This window comes from Osmerus eperlanus, chromosome 24 (assembly GCF_963692335.1).
Source record: "Osmerus eperlanus chromosome 24, fOsmEpe2.1, whole genome shotgun sequence".
In the NCBI taxonomy this organism is placed as follows: Eukaryota; Metazoa; Chordata; class Actinopteri; order Osmeriformes; family Osmeridae; genus Osmerus; species Osmerus eperlanus.
This window is the reverse complement of record NC_085041.1, coordinates 10,234,779-10,253,832: the sequence shown is the minus strand read 5'-3', so window position 1 is coordinate 10,253,832 and position 19,054 is coordinate 10,234,779. Positions and strand designations below refer to the sequence as shown.

At 40.8% G+C, this 19,054-nt stretch overlaps 2 protein-coding genes and 1 long non-coding RNA gene across 5 annotated transcripts; 1 reads left to right on the top strand and 2 right to left on the bottom strand.

Annotated features, from left to right (window-relative positions):
* Window positions 1–3,867: 3,867 nt before the first annotated feature.
* Window positions 3,868–4,790, bottom strand: LOC134011280 (uncharacterized). Its single transcript, XR_009928402.1, has 2 exons — window positions 4,495–4,790; window positions 3,868–3,991 (listed from the first exon to the last, which is right to left on the bottom strand). It is a non-coding gene; the product is annotated as an uncharacterized LOC134011280 (long non-coding RNA).
* A 3,414-nt stretch (window positions 4,791–8,204) lies between these two features.
* Window positions 8,205–12,962, top strand: LOC134011385 (uncharacterized). 3 transcript variants are annotated; one of them, XM_062450988.1, is made up of 12 exons: window positions 8,205–8,721; window positions 8,826–8,947; window positions 9,335–9,644; window positions 9,744–9,826; window positions 9,999–10,051; window positions 10,226–10,265; window positions 10,393–10,457; window positions 10,571–10,660; window positions 10,765–11,076; window positions 11,627–11,799; window positions 12,201–12,415; window positions 12,489–12,962. In XM_062450988.1, the coding sequence occupies exons 1-9, from the start codon at window positions 8,553–8,555 to the stop codon at window positions 10,856–10,858; spliced, it is 1,026 nt and encodes a 341-aa protein (XP_062306972.1). In that variant the 5' UTR covers window positions 8,205–8,552; the 3' UTR covers window positions 10,859–11,076; window positions 11,627–11,799; window positions 12,201–12,415; window positions 12,489–12,962. The 3 variants fall into 3 exon arrangements, with proteins under 3 accessions (XP_062306972.1, XP_062306970.1, XP_062306971.1); XM_062450986.1 differs by having other exon boundaries at window positions 8,823–8,947; XM_062450987.1 differs by lacking the exon at window positions 12,489–12,962 and having other exon boundaries at window positions 8,823–8,947; window positions 12,201–12,449.
* LOC134011384 (uncharacterized) lies at window positions 12,934–14,546 on the bottom strand. The gene is made up of 3 exons (XM_062450985.1): window positions 13,601–14,546; window positions 13,279–13,497; window positions 12,934–13,195 (listed from the first exon to the last, which is right to left on the bottom strand). The coding sequence occupies exons 1-3, from the start codon at window positions 14,446–14,448 to the stop codon at window positions 12,988–12,990; spliced, it is 1,275 nt and encodes a 424-aa protein (XP_062306969.1). The 5' UTR covers window positions 14,449–14,546; the 3' UTR covers window positions 12,934–12,987.
* Between the last annotated feature and the right edge of the window lie 4,508 nt (window positions 14,547–19,054).

Here is a 19,054-nt window from a genome sequence, read left to right as displayed (position 1 = left end):
AGTCTCACGAGCCCAATTTACCCGGCGTCATGGAGCCGAACAGCTAAATAGTTATTTAAGACTTGCATGTACAGTAGGCCTACGTAGTGTCACATTAAATAATGTATTTAAGCCTGTGTGGTCCGTCGCTGTATCGTTGCAGAGGTTTAGGATTATATTACAGTAAGTAAAATAGTCTGGTTCAGTACATGAGTGAAGTGAACACCATTTTGCTACCATATACCTGGCAGCTTAGCTTCGTTTTGCTCCTAGACCTAGCCCCGGTAAATTGTAGAGCTAGCTAACTACTAGACTTCTGCCTGGCATTTTACAAAATTACGGAGTTTCTTGATTCAAGAACTTCATGCAAATATTGCTTTTCATTATGGTGGATTATTACCTTGATCCGCATAGGCAGAAATCCCAGGGGGGACACGACCCCCCCCCCCCCCTATGGAGGACCAAACCTGCCAAAATTAAAAATAAATAAATGTATTTATACATAAAAAATGTAAATATATAAAAATAAATGTATGAAAACATCTTAATTACGTATTTATTTATTTACATGGCCATTTATTTCTGTATTTATTTATTTTTGTATTTATTTATTTCTGTGTACATTTATTTCTGTATTTCCTTGTCCTTAAGCTAATGAGGTAAGCTGTCAATCAATGTATGTCACGGTGTCACCTTAACCCCATTGGTTGATTGGTATCAGAGTGCGAAGATGGACTTTCCATGCCTGGGGTTGCTATGACTACCTTAGTAAACAAAAGACTGCACACAGCAATAGATAGCGAGATATGAGAGTTTTGGCTAGCTAACCTTGCTAAAAAAAGTGCTAGTCAAGATGTTTAACTTTTTCGCGTTGAGGCTCTGGATACCAATTTGTACCATTTAGCTGCCTGCAGAGATAAGTAGGCTACACTTCAAAATATAGGCTACACTTCAAAACATCATCTGACCAGATATCAATAGTCTGATCAACTGCCTTTAGTAGCTCCTTTTACCCGTCTAGACATGTTTACTGTGACTTTACTTCTCTAATGTATCTGGGCTGGATTGCTATGGCATAATGCTTGTCTGAACGTCCTGCCCCGATCCCGCCCTGATCCCGCCCCAATCCCGCCCCCTAATTAGCTTAAGGATGAAGAAATACAGAAATAAATGTACACAGAAATAAATAAATACAGAAATAAATACAGACAGAAATAAATTACGTAGAAAATAAAAGACTATAGTAAATTAATTGTAAAATTATTTCTATGTATGCAATATATTTATTGATAGATTTATTTCTGTCTGTATTTATTTCTGTATTTATTTATTTCTGTGTACATTTATTTCTGTATTTCTTCATCCTTAAGCTAATTAGGGGGCGGGATTGGGGCGGGATCAGGGCGGGATCGGGGCAGGACGTTCAGACAAGCATTATGCCATAGCAATCCACACTCGTGTCGACGAGTGTGTCAGACGGGTCAAACTAAGAAACTTGTGTAAATGAATTTAGACGTAGCTCTAATCATTTTGATTTTAATCCAGTGTTGTAACATTACATAAGTAGCCGGGTAACTTCCCTAGCAGGTCACAAATACATTATGTAGATTGCATATCATTGAAATGGTGCGGTCTAGTTTATAAGCATGGTTATACTACTATACTCTGCAGTTAGACCGACACAGGTTATTTTCAGTAAATTAGAATATCATGGAAAAAGGTGAAACTCATATATTATACAGAGGCATTACACACAGAGTGAAACATTTGAAGTGTTTATTTCTTTTAATTTGGATGATTATGGCTTACAGCTAATGAAAACCCAAATTTCAGTATCCTAGAACATTTGACTGAAAAAGTTAAATATTGTAGACTCATGATGTCCTACTCTAATCAGCTGATTATCTCCTGTAACGGTTTCCTAAGCCTTTAAATGGTCTCTAAGTCTGGTTCAGTAGGCTACACAGTCATGGGGAAGACTGCTGTCCTGAAGACAATCATTGACACCCTCCACAAGGAGGGTAAGCCACTAAAGGTCATTGCTAAAGACGCTGGCTGTTCCCAAAGTGCTGTATCCAAGCATATTAATAGAAAGTTGAGTGGAAGGGAAAATTGTGGTAGAAAAAGGTGCACAAGCAACAGGGATAACTGCAGCCTTGAGAGGATTGTGAAGCAACGGTCATTCAAGAATTTGGGGGAAATTCACAAGGAGTGGACTGAGGCTGGAGTCAGTGCATCAAAAGCCACCACGCACAGATGTATCCAGGACATGGGCTACAACTGTCGCATTCCTCGTGTCAAGCCACTCCTGAACCAGAGACAACGTCAGAAGCGTCTTAACCAGGCGAAGGAGAAAAGGAAAAGGACTTGCTCAGTGGTCCAAGATCCTCTTTTCAGATTAAAGTAAATGTTGCATTTCACTTGGAAATAAAAGTCCCAGAGTTTGGAGGAACAGTGGAGAGGCACAGAATCCAAGTTGCTTGAAGTCCAGTTTGAAGTTTCCAAGTGATGATTTGCAGAGCCATGTAATCTGCTGGTAGGTCCACAGTTTTATCAAGTCCAAAGTCAATGCAGCCGTCTACCAGGACATTTTAGAGCACTTCATGCTTCCTTCCATTGACAAGCTTTATGGAGATGCTGATTTCATTTTCCAGCACGACTTGGCACCTGCCCACACTGCCAGAAGTAACAGAACCTGGTTTAATGACCATAGTATCACTTGATCTGTCAGCAAACTTGCCTGACCTGAACCCATAGACTCTATGAGTATTGTCAAGAGGAAGATGAGAGACACCAGACCAACAGTGCAGACGAGCTGAAGGCCGCTATCAAAGCAACCTGGGCTTCCATAACACATCAGCAGTGCCACAGGCTGATCGCCTCCATGCCATATTGATGCAATTATTCATGCAAAAGGAACCCAGACCAAGTATTGAATGCCTATATGAACATACTTTCCAGTCGGCTGACATTTCTGTATTAAAAATCCTTAGGTTTATTGGTCTTGTGTAATATTCTAATTTTCTGAGATACTGAATTTTGGGATTTCATTAGATGAAAGTCAGAATCATCAAAATTAAAATGAACGCTTGAAGTATTTCACTGTGTGTGTAATGCATCTGTATAATATATTCAACTTTTGAATTTACTAATCAAAATAAACAAACTTTTCCACAATATTCTAATTTACTGAGGTACACCGATACTCATAGTTCAAGCAGTGCATTTGTAAGGGAGCGTGCTGCACATGTCATTATCAACAGGATTTGGAAAATCAACCGATGCAATAGGAGCTGTATTCCAATTTAAGAATGTCTTCAAGAATCTCTTCATACCCTTCATGTGTTGTCATTAAATGTAACTTGGAAACAAGTAGTTTGTTCTGCATCTTTATTTAATCTTTCCCTACTATATAGTATCATTTTATGCATGTGTAGTGCACAATGATTAAACCTCAAGGACTTGGTTTTTAAAGGCTACAGTACAACTACATGATAGTCAACATGACTATTCAAATATGTACACATGTTATTTTAGTCTCTGCTATGAAAAGAGTGTAAAGGGTGACACAATAAAGGTAACGCTTTTGTCTACACCGCGCTGTCTTGGTCTTGCACCTAGCATCTTGGATTTCATAATGGTTGGGTGTGATGCATGGGGATGTATTGCATGCTCCAAATAGGGAGTCGTGATGTAGGCTACGGCTTCCCAGCTGATAGTGAGAGGAGAAAGAGGTGGTTTGCTAAAGTCAACAGGAGCAAACTCAATATAACTCAATAACGACCACAATTAAAAGCATAGTAATGACAAAAATACTGTGGTTTAAATATAAAACAGCCCACTCCATCACATTTTCCCTCATCCAGAAATCTCTCATCCAATGGTCTCCCATCCAGCGCTCCTTCAACTAGTGGTCTCCCATCCAGCGCTCCTTCGTCCAGTGGTCTGACATCCACCTCCAAGGCACTGGGCCTCCTTTTCAGCTCACATCAACATCAGTAGCAATGCCAGACTGCAAGGGCCATAGACACACACACATAAACAGACAGTAAGCTGTAATGATAATCACATGATGGACTGAATGTTACAATGGTCTCTAACTCATAGTTTGCTTAGTAAACATTCACTTTATGAATAGATTAACCATGTTGTACTATGTTCTTTGATGGTTCCTTGACACTGTATAATATCAACCAATTTCTTACTGTACCAACCCCCAGACTATGGTGCAAATAAGCGACCACAGTTACGGATTAATACTTAAATACAGCTTTCCTCTCACACAAACTTGTTTGTAGGCATTAGTTTCTCAATAAATATAAATAGTGCACTAAATTAGCTAGCTACACTGATCATTACATAAACAGGTCATCACTCACTTCGTAGAACATTGTTTTTGCTACGTTCTGGCTTCTACATGTCTAGCTAGCATCAAAAAATCTTGGCACTTTAAGATACTGAAATGTTAAATGTACTAGATGCCAGAAAATGAGCCAAGAACTTCCACATTCTTACCTTGGCACAACTCCATCATACAGTACAGTACAACTGTTCCTCAACGACGATGCTGCTGTGTTTGAAACTGATGCTAGCTCGCTCTAGTTCTAACTAGCCTACAGTACAGTACCATGAACGTAAAGGCAATTGACGCAACTCTTTCTCTTTATGACTCTGCAGGCAGCTAAATGGTACAAATTGGTATCCAGAGCCTCAACGCGAAAAAGTTAAACATCTTGACTAGCACTTTTTTTAGCAAGGTTAGCTAGCCAAAACTCTCATATCTCGCTATCTATTGCGTGTGTGCAGTCTTTTGTTTACTAAGGTAGTCATAGCAACCCCAGGCATGGAAAGTCCATCTTCGCACTCTGATACCGATCAACCAATGGGGTTAAGGTGACACCGTGACATACATTGATTGACAGCTTACCTCATTAGGATAAGGACAAGGAAATACAGAAATAAATGTACACAGAAATAAATAAATACAGAAATAAATGTACACAGAAATAAATAAATACAAAAATAAATAAATACAAAAATAAATAAATACAGAAATAAATGGCCATGTAAATAAATAAATACGTAATTAAGATGTTTTCATACATTTATTTTTATATATTTACATTTTTTTATGTATAAATACATTTATTTATACATTTATTTATTTATTTATTTTTAATTTGGGCAGGTTTGGTCCTCCATACCCCCCCCCCCCCCCCCCATCCTGGAAAAAAAATGATTTGTCCCCCCCCAATAAATCAGTGTAAACATAACTATGTAATTTCAATAATATTAATAATACGCAATGAAAGCGCTTTGCTGATTATGGACACAATGGCGCTTGCTTAATGTGCTGTGTTACAACAGTAATTTTGGTGCCCCCCTCAGGAATTGCTCTTGAGAAAATGTCATATAATTGTCCCCCCCAAAGTTGATTGCAGATTTACGCCACTGTTGATCGGTCTTGCTGTATAATGAGGATTGATCGTGTTATATGCAAGTGACTGAATATTCAGTACAATATGTGCTATTGCTGAGGTCAACCCATTAAATGTGCCTTCTGTGCATAAGAGTGACCAAGGTGAATTGTCTTAGAAATAAAATACTTTTCTTAATGTAACGCAAAATTAACTTAACGCCTTACTCTCTACAGCAAGTAACTAAGTAACGTAACTAGTGAGTGTGTTTGATTGCAGTATTTGTATTCTGTACCAAAACTCCTGACATTTACATTTAGTCATTTAGCAGACAGCCTTATCCAGAGCGACTTACAGTAAGTACAGGGACATTTCCCCTGAGGCAGGCAGGGTGAAGTGCCTTGCCCAAGGACACAACGTCATTTTCGCACGGCCGGGAATCGAACCAGTGACCTTCTGATTACTAGCCCTATTCTCTAACCGCTCAGCCACCTGACTCCCTGTCCATGCTCAATGTTTTGCTGGCCAAATTATTTTTTCTCTTTTTTTTCCTTTTTTCAAGGTTTTCAGCATAGCTTTCCCCCCTGGTGTGGCAAACCTCTTCGAATTTGGTAGAGGTGATGCGGCACCTCCTTAGTTGATGCCACTCAATGCAGGAACTCTGCTCTCGTGTGCTGTTTTCAATTTTGTGTGCTGTCTCCAAAGATGTCGCAAGGGATGCCAGATGATGGTGCTGATGTTCAGAAAAAACAAATGCACAGGTAGACGGTCCCAGTCTGTAATACGAGAGTGGCAGCTGTGGGGGAGAAGGGGCATCTGTGTGTAGACGGGTACTGGGGACTGTCCTTACTGGTAGCTGGCAGGACGGCACACTTCCCTCCTGCACCGGACCAAACATGGACTCAACCAGAGGTACATCACTGGAGAGAGCCATTGCTGTGATCATGGGAGCTTCGGCTGCACTAAGTCTATGGTACGCCTCCTGAACTTTCAGAGTGGAGATGTCTGGCAGAGGGCAGCTAACTCCTTTATACAAGTTGCTTCTGTGGAAAAAAGACAAACAAATGTGTTATAATTAAGAAGTACATGTGCAAAGGCATGTGCATAGTGTATATACTGGATGTAACTAAATTAATTTTGTGCGTGTGACAGTGTGTGCGCACACTAGTGGGTTGCCTGTATGAAGGAGGGAGTGTGTGTGCGTACATCCACGGAAGTACGGTAAGAGAGTGAGTGTGGGGGACATATGCATGTGTAGTTATGTGTGCATTTAAAGTGATACTCCAGTGTACTTCCAAACATAGCCCTGTTGGTGGGTTAGAGTGTGTGTAAATGTATGTGTGCAAATGGGTTTGGTGTGTGTGTGTGTGTAGTATAGACAACAACATATACCTGATTCTGACGTGAAAAAGTTCGTAAGTTCCCTTGTATTGTGGAATATATTCCAAGTCTTGAAGTGAAATGTACCTCCTCCTACAAAATAATAACAAGTTAATAAAATGTCACAGAATGTAAAATAAACCAGTAGGGGGAAGTTGTTTTTGTATTTGATGGGTACCTTGAAACCAAAATGGCATATCTTCACTGGAAAGGTGAAGATAAAATTGAAATTGTCAAGTCATTCCACTGATGGTTGTTTCAGTAGGCTGTTATCATGTAGGCTGTTAGTTGGTTTGTTGAGGTCATCTAAAGCAGTCTGTGTCACTTTGGGCCCCTCAATGGAGCAGTTGGACACAGCATTAGCCACCTGGCAGAACCTTTGTAGCAGCATCTCTCTCAGTAGCAGGTAGACCCAGGGTCCAGTATCTGGTTGAGGGAGGCTAGGCGGATGGCAGTGAGAAAGAATTTACAGTCCACCTGGACATCTCGGCTGGGGGCCAAGGTAACCCCTACTGGTTTGCAGTGATGAGAACGTGTGGAGATCATTCTCAACATCAGCACCTATAAGGGAGCAAACAGTTATAAATTAACACATTACTCTAATTCCACTACTTTTTGGGGTAACAAGGAGTGTAACTATTTATTTTTACACCTTAAAAAAACAAACAACAATTACGGAAATGTAAATGGGATCATTACTTTTTTCTCACAGTTTCCAGGCACAGGATATAGTGACTGAGGGGGCTGTTAAAGTGTAAGGGGGCAATAAGTACATTATACAGACAAAATTATTAGGACACCTGACCATCACACCTATATGAGGTACAGGCAATAAATGTCAGTCTTTTTGGAAGGTTGTCCACAACATTTTGGAGTGTGTGTAGGATTTAGTGCCCATTCAGTCACAAGAGCATTAGGACGTTAAGGCACTGCTCTTTGGGGGGATTACACCTGGTTTGCAGATTACATTAGAATTGAAGTAAAAAATCGAATTTTAATGTAAACATAGCAAACGCTCCTTGGGAAGAACTGTCAGCGCTGTATGATTATTAGGCAGGTTATTACAGTTATGACATGACTGGATAAACCCTTGTGCATGTAATGACATATGTAATGAACTAAATGTCTAGATGTTTGTGGGGGTAAGACTATTTAACAGAGAACCAATACAACACATTTTGATCAACATGACAATTGATAATGTAGGAATCAGCAAACAATTGTTGGCTACATAATCATTTGCATGAATGTACTAGAGCAGTGGTTCTCAAACTATGGTGTGCGTGCCATCTTCTAGTGGTACGCGGAGGAATGTCTATGTCTATTCTACATTAATCAGTTTGAAACGCCCCCGAGCGTGGTGAACTGTGGGAAGGCGAGCGATGGCAAGCGATTCGCGTCGCTGCAGTGTGAACGCACTGTAAGCGGTTTAGTACGGTGGCCGAGAGGGGCAAACCAACATTACAAAATCTGAAACACTTTTACAAAGCTTGAGACAAATTTACATTTTGGAAAACATTTTTACATATCATAAAACAAAATTACATTACCAAAACACATTACCAAGTCCCGAAACAAATTTACATTTCAGAAAACAAATTAACTAGACGCGAAACACTTTTACAAGTCCCGAAACAAATTTACAAGTGGCGAAACAAATTTACAAACGACATTAGCCGGAAAGGGAATGTACCAATTCCAAAGTTGACGCGGAAGTGATAACGGAAGCGCTCAATTTGAGTTGATGGCGGTTGATGGAGTTCATGGTGACCCAAAATGGACAGCGATAGAGTGGTGTTTTGCCCGTTTTGTGGCAAACATATGAGCCAATTAACTAGATTTTGTTTTTCGTGTGGTCGGTCTTTGGAGTTTTTAAATGGCGCAGACCAGACAGAAGGACCAAACACACAGGGGACATCTCAACAGCCGGATAATGCTAAACAAAGTAAGTGCAGCATAACGCTCGCTACCTGAATGAAAGTGAATAGCGCTTTTGGTTAGCGGCCGTTAACTTTCTATTTTGAAACTGAGCTTTGCTAATTTCAGCAGAAAAACCTTGCACATCATACAAACAGTTCATGGAGTACAGAAGTGCAAAGTCCAAAGAGCGTCAGTCTTTTAACTACGGGCCGAGAGGAAGACATCGGGCTAAAGAACGAAAACACGTCCAGGTAAATTGTACTGACTGTTAGCTTATAACTCGACTGTCTGACTCGAGGTGACTCTTAAATGGATCTGTATCATAGTAGATTTATTGTACAGATTGAATTAAGTTAAAAAGAAAAACTAACATCTTTGAAGAGGGTATCTTTGCGTAGATTTAGGCAGAATAACAGAAGCTCTCGTGCAGGGCGAGATGCTTTGCTAAAGCAATTGGGCAAACACTGTATCGAATTGGAGAGTGCAGCTTATTGACATGTTCGGCTCACTATGAATCTGTGGTGGCACCAATTAGACCATGGAGGGACAACACATTCTCCCATAATTAATGGGAAACACAGATGTATGTATATTCTTTTATTTTACCTATGTTTAATACATCTTTGTCATTTTATTAGATAAACATTGGATTGATGGTGCCAAATGGAACTGATTTAAAACCTCTAAGAGGGAAAACGCTCCCGTTATTTGTAGACCCAGAGGTAGCAGCACCTGATGTACTGAAACAAGCTGTCCAGAAAATGAAAACATTTAACAAGGACATGCCAGAAGGACCGTACATCCTTTTGTATCCAGACTGCTCAGAGGTGGTCCATGTGCCTGGATCAGAAAGGCCATTCAAATTGGCAGAATATAAAAAGGAACTAGGAAGGCCATATTGCAGGATCACATTTTTCATTTGCCTAGAAACACATTTTAAAGGAGGAGGTTAGTGGATCTCAGGATTCAACATTTTTACATATTTTAGATACTCTACTGAAGGATGCATCTGCATTATCTACATGATCTGTTTGTTTGTTTTTACAGCAACGGATAATACTTCAGACTCTGATTCTGAAATTGTCATCGCATCAAGGAGCACAGCTGAATTCAATCGAGCTGACACAGTGGTACACCAATTATTTATTTATTTTAATACTTATTTATTTATGAATGCATGTATTGATTTATCTATGACAATACTGACAACCTTTCACCATTTTATATATATACTGTATGGGGTAAGGGAACAGTTATCGAAGCTATTACAAATTGTTGATAAATTAATGCGTTTCCTCTCAGGTTTTTGAACCACAAAACCGAAGTACTCCCAAACTCAAACCTAAAGATGAAAGGTAGGTACATTTTGACATCTAGCCTTTGTCACAGTCAACATTTTTTATCCTTTCTAGTGGTAATCAAACAATAGGAATCTTGCCTGTATTCGTTTACATTCTTACATGACTATTGTAGGCCTGAAGAACAGTAATAATTAATGTAGTAATTGTATTATTTGTATCATGTTTTAGAGATGCACCGGGACATTCAGCAACAATTCGGCCTGGACAGGTAATAGGGCAGACTGTGGCAGCCTGACGTTTCTTAGAGTTGTTGTTTCTCCCTTGTACGTCGCTTTGGACAAAAGCGTCTGCTAAATGTAATGTAAATGCTTCAGACATTTTAATTTGTTTTTCAGATAGTAATATCTGATGCTGAGGATATGGATCCATCTGAAACAAATCCAGACAAGACTTGCTACAGGTAAAAAATAAATTAAAAAAAGGATAGTGACTCACATACTTTCAATTTAATTCATGGGGAAGAAATTTGTGTTTGTAAGATGTTTTAACATGGAAATTGTAATTTCCCAACAGTAAATACACGGACCTGTATGCACCAGGTGTTGAGGAAGAGGATGAGGAGCTGGTTGCAGTCAATGTGGAGAATTTCCAACACACGGCAGTGTAAAATTAGCTTTTGAGTGTGGCATTCCGGTATTTAAATAACTGTTGTGAAAGTGTGCACTGTCTGGGATATCCATTAATTAAATCACTTTTTGTCATTACAGGGAGGAGATGGACATTACACTACCTGACATTGTAGCAAACCTGGCACTTCCTATTGATCACAAGAGTCAGCAGGTTCAACATCTCAAGGGCTAATGTTTGGGATGGAGCCGTCAGAGGTTTCAAGCGTACAACATATTCTGAAACCTGTGACATGCTGGTCAGATTTACTGATGATGCTGGTATTTTTGAGGAGGGAATTGACACTGGTGGTCCAAGACGAGAATTTTTATCTCTGCTAATGAAACACCTGAAAGACCGGCCCATTTTTGATGGACCAGAAGGACATCGGTTCTTGGTCTACAATGCAAATGGTATGTATGGGGTTAGAAGTGTGCTATACTAATGGTTGGTTAATGATCATTAAACAAATAGATGACACAGCATATGCTTTTTTCCTCAATATCTTAAAGTATATAATGTATTGTATGTTTTCATTTTGCAATATGAATTCATTCATAGCTGTTAGGGAGGATGAATACTTCATGGCAGGAAAGATGATCGCAGTGTCAGTTGTACATGGAGGTCCAGGACCCCATTTCCTGTCAGAAGATCTTGTACATTATCTTGCCGGCCAGCCTTCATTCAAATCAACAGTTAATTTAATAACTGATGAAGAAATAGGGAAAGCTTTGCGAGAGGTGAGAATAGCATAAATCTACAATGTTGTAGGACAGAGTTTGACATAGTTCCTGCACTGTTTTAAGACAATGTTTACTTCCTATATTGCATACACAGAATTTGCAGAATGTATTAGTTTTTGATAGGGTAGGGTTACTGCATGCTATGTATGTCACAGAATAAAAATGGGCAAGGATAGTACATAGTTATTTACTGGGGTGTTTATGCCTCTTTGTCTTTAAGATTGAGAATGCTGCTTCATTGGATGCTCTGCAAGAATGTATCATGAGACACAGCACAATGTTACAGACAGCAGGCTGTCTGAGACATGTGGCTGCTGTGGAAGAAAAGAAAGAAATTGTGGCAGACTACCTCCAGTGGTATATTATTGACCGCAACTCATCTGTAATTGACAGGTAAGATAATATTTTGAATTATGATGGTGATTTTCTTTTTTATGTTTATGTATGACATTTTTGTTTAAAATGCTTCATGGCATGTGTATCTGTTATTAGTTAGCCACTGTGACAAATGTTTTGCCTTAGGCTTTCAGTTGTAATACACTATGTGATGTCTGTCTCTCCATTCCTTGCCAACCTGCCCTCTGTGTCATTCCTCCGTGTGATTTTTTTTTGCAGTTTGTAACACCTTTCCATGTGCAAATCAAAAGAATGTTATCACACAACCATTTTCCCCAAATGTTTTTTTTAGGTGGATAGTAATTGTCGTGAAGAGAACCTCAAAAAGTTTTCTTTATATAATTTAAATGCAGTTGGCACTACACAGCAGTGAAACAGTGTTTGTGTTCACTTTGTAGATTCAAAGATGGTCTTTCAGCCCTTCAGTTTCTGACTACACTACAGCAACACCCTACTTTGCTGACCCCTGTCCTGTGCCACTTTGAAAAGCGACTCACTGGCTTTGAGCTCGAAAAACTCTTCAAACCTGACCTCAGCCCTTCAGGGAGTAATAGGAGACTAAAAGAAAGTCAAACTGTGGCCTACTGGGCAGACTATCTCCTTGACTGTGAAGGTTTGTAAGGTTTTTTGTAACTAATTGGAAAACCACATTACCATGGTATATCTGAACATTTATTTCTTTGCAGAAGGCGCGGCTGCTGTGTCTGTGGAGGACGTTTTGATGTTTGCAACTGGGCTGACATCACTTCCCCCATCTGGCTTGCAACCATTGCCACAAATAGAGTTCCTGGATGACTCCCCATTCCCAATGGCAAATACATGTTCAAACTTGTTGAAATTACCACTCCTGGACACATATAGTGTGTTTAAATCACAAATGGACTTTGGAATTCAAAATAGTCCAGGATTTGGCTGTCTATAAGCCCTATGACTGGAAACCCCTAGAGCTCTGACTCTAAAAATGTTGTTTCTTTGTTGCTGTTATAGTTGCATTTGTTAAGGAGGCTTTTATAATGTAAGGGTATGTGAGCATTCTCAGTTAGCATTTTGACAATTGTTTTAGATTGTGATCCATGACCCATTATTTTTATTCCCACTTTGAAATATTGAAGCTGTGGATGACACATTAAGACACTTTGTGTACATGTTCCACCACCGTTACAATAAATCTCCCAATCAATCAATTCATAGCTGAGCAATTTCTTTTAATCTCAGATACAGTTCAGTTGAAGACTGCCAGTACTCTGGCTTCTGTAAATGATTGTGCTCCATGGCTAAGTCCAAGTACTCCTGAATGTTTGGGTCCCCACATGGAGCTCTTGTCAGGTGAGCCTCAGGAAAGGCATCCAGTTCAGTCTGCTCAATTTGAAATCCACAGTCTCTGGAGCCAAACCTATGTTAAACAGAAGATATAATTAAAAGTATTTAAATTTAAGATAAAAGCAAAACAAATACCATCTATCACCAAAGTATTACCTGTGTGGTAAGTAGTAGAGCTCATTGGGCAATCCTCCTGGACATGATGCTGTTCTGGAGGGGCGAATCCTGTGACTGTTCCACAGTCTCACACACTCATCCAAGTCCTTCTGAAGAACATCACCAAAGCAATATCTCAGTAGACACTGATGCTCGTGACTCCCGTTGAAGTATCCGGCATCTGTAAGGTCTGCAAATAGCTCCATCCAGAACTGAGCCCTATAGAAATCGATAAATAATTAAAAAAGTTAAAGTTTTAAGCATAGACGTTTGAATGAATGAAGGTTACACATAATTAAATGACTTTATGAAGGCCACTTACCTTCCCTTTCTGAATATGGACCACCATGACTCAATCCTCTGGTTGCTTGTGGATGAGCCATACATGTGGCTGGACGCTCCAGAGTAGTAGTCATTGTGGTGGTGGCGTAGGGTGCACTGAATTGCGGCCATGGTCCCGTTTTCCGTGCCGCAATCAGTCCTCAGTCTCATGGGGATGACACCGAGGTTTCGCACACATGACAGGAAATAGTGAGCGATCACAGTTGGATCATTATTTGTTGATCCACATACAAGCCACAGTACTTTACGCGAAAATCCATCGATACACCCTGAAAGAGCCAAACCGAATGGCTTGAGTTTATCATAACCATCCGCGTGCCAAATATAGTTCGGTCCCATGGAGTGGTAGGTTCTCCTTATAAACCTTCTGCGTGCTCTCCTCTCGCACCCTCGAGGATTGAGCTCCCGGAGCAAATTCATTACATGATCCCTCTTCACTCGCAGATTGTACTTTTGTTTGAGCACCTGCCACATCATGCGGTAGCCAAACAGCTGTCCAGGTCCACGAAGTTCCAGTCGTATTGCCCTAATTATGACGTTTGTAGAGGAGAAATCCTTTCTGCGATATAACCCAGCATCATTCAGTTTGCTTTTCAGAGACCTCAAGCTGATGTGCACACCGTGTAAACATGACATCATGTCCACGATTGCAGCGTACGAGTGTCCCTCATTAAAATATGGTATGCACTGCTGCAACACATCTGGTCCTTCACTCTGGTCTGCGCCATTTAAAAACTCCAAAGACCGACCACACGAAAAACAAAATCTAGTTAATTGGCTCATATGTTTGCCACAAAACGGGCAAAACACCAGTGTATCGCTGTCCATTTTGGGTCACCATGAACTCCATCAACCGCCATCAACTCAAACTGAGCGCTTCCGTTATCACTTCCGCGTCAACTTTGGAATTGGTACATTCCCTTTCCGGCTAATGTCGTTTGTAAATTTGTTTCGCCACTTGTAAATTTGTTTTGGGACTTGTAAAAGTGTTTCGCGTCTAGTTAATTTGTTTTCTGAAATGTAAATTTGTTTCGGGACTTGGTAATGTGTTTTGGTAATGTAATTTTGTTTTATGATATGTAAAAATGTTTTCCAAAATGTAAATTTGTCTCAAGCTTTGTAAAAGTGTTTCAGATGTTGTAATGTTGGTTTGCCCCTCTCGGCCACCGTAGTTTAGCGAGCTAATTTTCAGGCTAAGATAAAAAACGCCCCTCTTTTTGGTTCGCGGAAGCAACTTTCGATAAATCACCATAGTAACATATCAATTAGGACTAACCTGCTCCAGAGCAGGCTAACGTAAGTGTAGCTGGATAAGCTTGCCACACCCCCGGAAAATAACATGGCAGCTCCCTTTTTTAGAGACCCAGTTGACCAAGGAGCTATATTTTAGTTCGATTAGCTTTCCATACCAATAGAGTTCTTCGCGATTGCCAAGATCCTTTATTTCACACGGATGAGTTCTTGTTTGAGCGATATCGATTCAGCCGACAAGGACTCATTTATTTGCAAGACCTTCTCGGGCCATACATTGCAAATATCACACGCCGAAGCAAGCTTTATGCTTTATTATGAGCTTATGCTGATGTATGTGAATATGTAACGCTATGTTTTAGGAAATGTCTTGTCTTATCTGTTGTGCCTGTGCTTTTTATATGTTTCACTGTGGGCGGTGGCGGTGTTTGACTTGGCCATGATAATATGCTTATTGTCTTCTTAGAGACTCATTATAATAGTTTGCTCGGATGGCGAGAATAGCCTATCACCGCTCTCTCTTTCGTCTTTTCCGCCATCATACCGTTAGAAAATCACGGTTTTGGTGATCGACCTTTCCTGCCTTTTGAAGTAGGGCGTGCACGTGCAATTTCCCTGATAAGTTTAGCCTGATTGAAATTAACCACATGATTTGGATGAGGATCAGCCGTTGACGAACCGATATTTGCTGTTCTCACTCATCTCGCTAATGTTAACGGGCTAAAGGGACAATTGATTAACTTAGCTTCAACCCTTACGACGAACGGGGCCCTACACATTTGGAATGTATTGGGTGTGCACAACGTCAGCACACGTTAGCAACGACGCATAGATAAGACATCCTAGTAAGACAGCGATATTAGCGAGCCCTCAGCATTAGTACCGTGGCTAAAAGTCTTGGAAAGTTGAGGCTATTTTTCGCTAGGTACCTATAAACCTAGCTAAAAGTCTAGGAAAATGTAGGATATTTTTCGCTAGGTTCCTACGAACATGTCTTAATCTGTCAAACCAGTGGGTTTCCCTTCGTTCTTTTGTTGAGCAGTCTCACAAGCCCTTCTCATGGAGCCTAGCAGGTAAATACTTATTTAGCATTAGCGTTGTTAGCTACTGTATCCTTGCCTGTGTTTGCGCTGTTGCGCTGTTATACTCAGCAAGTATCGTGTCGTGGTGTAGGAGGACTGTTCGAAAAGCGCTGCATGCCCGCATCATACATTTAAGTCATTTAGCTAAGACTTGCATGTACAGTACGAAATGTCACATTAAATAATGTATTTAAACTCAAGTTTGTGTGGTGCGTCGCTGTATATCAGTTGTAAACATGTCAGTTAAAAAACGGACCCATCTGCAACCGACGCAAGCACACCCCACACCTAGCCTGGTCCCAGGGCCGGAGTGGGGCCACTTTTCAGCCCGGGAGTTTCAGGCCCAAGACCGGCCCTTTTTTTTGTATACCAAACAGGGCCGGATGCAGCCTGCTTTGACTGGGGGTGCAGTGAACTTTTCTGGGGGGTATCATGATTACAGAAAGGGATCGTATTATTTTTTATACTGATACAATTTTCGAGACTGCTTAACGATCCGAGTGTTAATCAGGCACGGAGCCAGACGTTGTAAACATTAGGAGCTTTGCCCTAACCTAGGACGTATGGGTTTGATGTGATGCAAGATAGGGACTTCTACAGTTAATGATTTTTTTTCTCTCCATTATTTGACCGCAAAATAGTTTTTGGAGCTTTATGTAAAATAAACAGACGTTTTTCAATTGGTAAAACCTTGTCTAGCGATGCCATCAATCCGGCCCTGCTCCCATCCATCCTCCCTGACGCGTATCGTTACGGTAGGGCTGCCCGTCCTAGCTATCGGTAGCCGATCTGGGAAACTTTTTGGAAAAGACGGGCTATGGACCCAACCAACTCTATTTGGGAGGGGAGAACTCCCTCACATGGTACAACCCATGCAGAGGTGTCAGAATGCGGAACGTGTGTAGCCTACTTTAAAGGTGACATGACATGAAAACTTCACTTTAGGAGGTTATTTAACATTAATATGAGTTCCCCTAGCCTGCCTTTGGTCCCCCAGTGGCTAGAAATTTCGATAGGTGTAAACCAAGCCCTGGGTGTTCTTCTCCGCCTTTGAGAAAATGAAGGCTCAATTGCTCTGTTTGAAAATCTCCTCTTTGTGACGTCACAAGGAGGAAGGTTACCTCCCCTCTCTCTGCTTTGCCCGCCCAGAGAATCTGGCCCGCCCATAAGAAACCGAGCTACATTACATTACATTTAGCAGATGCTCTTATCCAGAGCGATTTACAGTAAGTACAGGGACATTCCCCCGAGGCAAGTAGGGTGCCCAAGGGTGCCCAAGGACACAACGTCAGTTGGCATGACCGGGAATCGAACTGGCAACGTTCGGATTACTAGCCCGATTCCCTCACCGCTCAGCCACCTGACTCGACTGCTACGGCCCTCCACAGCTACGACCGTGCAAGTGTTTTTATCCTCGAGAGACATCATGGCTTGCAAACGAACAAAGCATTACATTTGCTCAGTTTGGATGTACAAAGGAAAACAAAAATCTTTTTACAGTTACTTCATCCGAGCCTCTGAAGACCCAGTGTCTTAATTTTATTTTCTCTGGAAATGCGCCTACACAACTTCTGTTGTAGGCGCATTTGTTTTGTATGCCTGCGCCAAACACTTCAGCCACGACTGTTTCTTCAATTGAAGCTAATACAAAACTGGCCTTGCTGAAATTAAATTCTGGATCAGTACTAACTGTCCTTCGTCCAACTACTAACCTCGGACAAGTAAGTTAACTAACGCTATATCATTTTGTAGCTTTACTGTATATGGTTACCTAGCTTGCTACCCTTAGAATGTGGCTGTAACATTAGCTCTGCAGCTAACAGCTGAGTTACTGTCGCTAATGGAAAGGTAGATAGCATCAAGTATGTGTGTGAATAGACATGCTGTGACGTGAGTGTTGTACACTTCTTTGTTATTTGGATAACCGTTCTGCTGTTGGTGTTATGGCGCGCGCAATATCCGCCTTTCCCCTCATTGAAATGACTGAGTGTGTACCTCTGCAAACCAGGGTTATCAGATGAGAATGGGCAAATTCGAGACATCTTACAGCAACGGGGCTACAGCCATTGCGATACATCCATTGTAAACATTAGCGCATGGTGCCGCCCCTCCGCTCCTCATTAGCATTTAAAGCTACAGACACCAAAACAGCGCGTTCTGAGGAAAGCTCCTTATGGGACTGCTAGTAGTGGCTGTAATTCTGCACCAAGGCTGAATTTCGGGAAAGAGACTCCTGATACAGTATTAGGGGACCACTAAGGCCTATATAAGAGCATCCAAAAACAGCATGTCATGTCACCTTTAAGAGAAGATAGACTAACGTGACCAATGTCAACAACAAAAAAATCCTCGACCGTCCCAACATAAAAGGGTTTATTAGCCATGCACATTTTACAGGGCATACACAGAAGCAAAAGCAGAAGGACTAGTTTAATATGACACCAACCTTTTTGTTGTTGTTGGAGGTACTCTCGTCTAAATTTAACGAAAAGGGAAATCTCTTCATGTTGGAAAAGGTCCTCTCAGAGTATGTCCGCCCTACACAAAGTCGGACATATTTGTTACATCACATGCATAATCTAATTGGTACAATATAAATCATACAACAGGAAATGCTGGCAACATAGCAGTATATATAGCAACATGGTAGTTTAAGGAACATTTTTTATGTGTGCAGTTCACTAAAATGGAAATTAAAACACTGAAATAGTAGGTAAGAAAGAAAATGTAAATACCTAGACCATGGATCATCTTGTATGAAGCTGCTGTCCGTGACAGCTTCATTCCCTGCAAAGCTGGTTTATCCAAGGAAAGGATCTGGGCAAGCTCAACAATTACAGGAGCCTTAGAAAACGGGATGGAATGCTCCGCCAAGGTTCCTAGGACCATTGCCTAGAACACAAATTATGTAATTAATGTAAAGCTTGTGTATTCCATGTTTAGGTGATGATGCTGCCAGTGACCGGAGCTGATTGTGAATAATTATAATAATGCATTTTATTTGTAGTGCACTTTACATTGAATAAACAATCTCAAAGTGCTAGTGTACTCTGTCTATGCTGCCTGTGCTGACTAACCAGCCTACACCACCTACCTCTGCA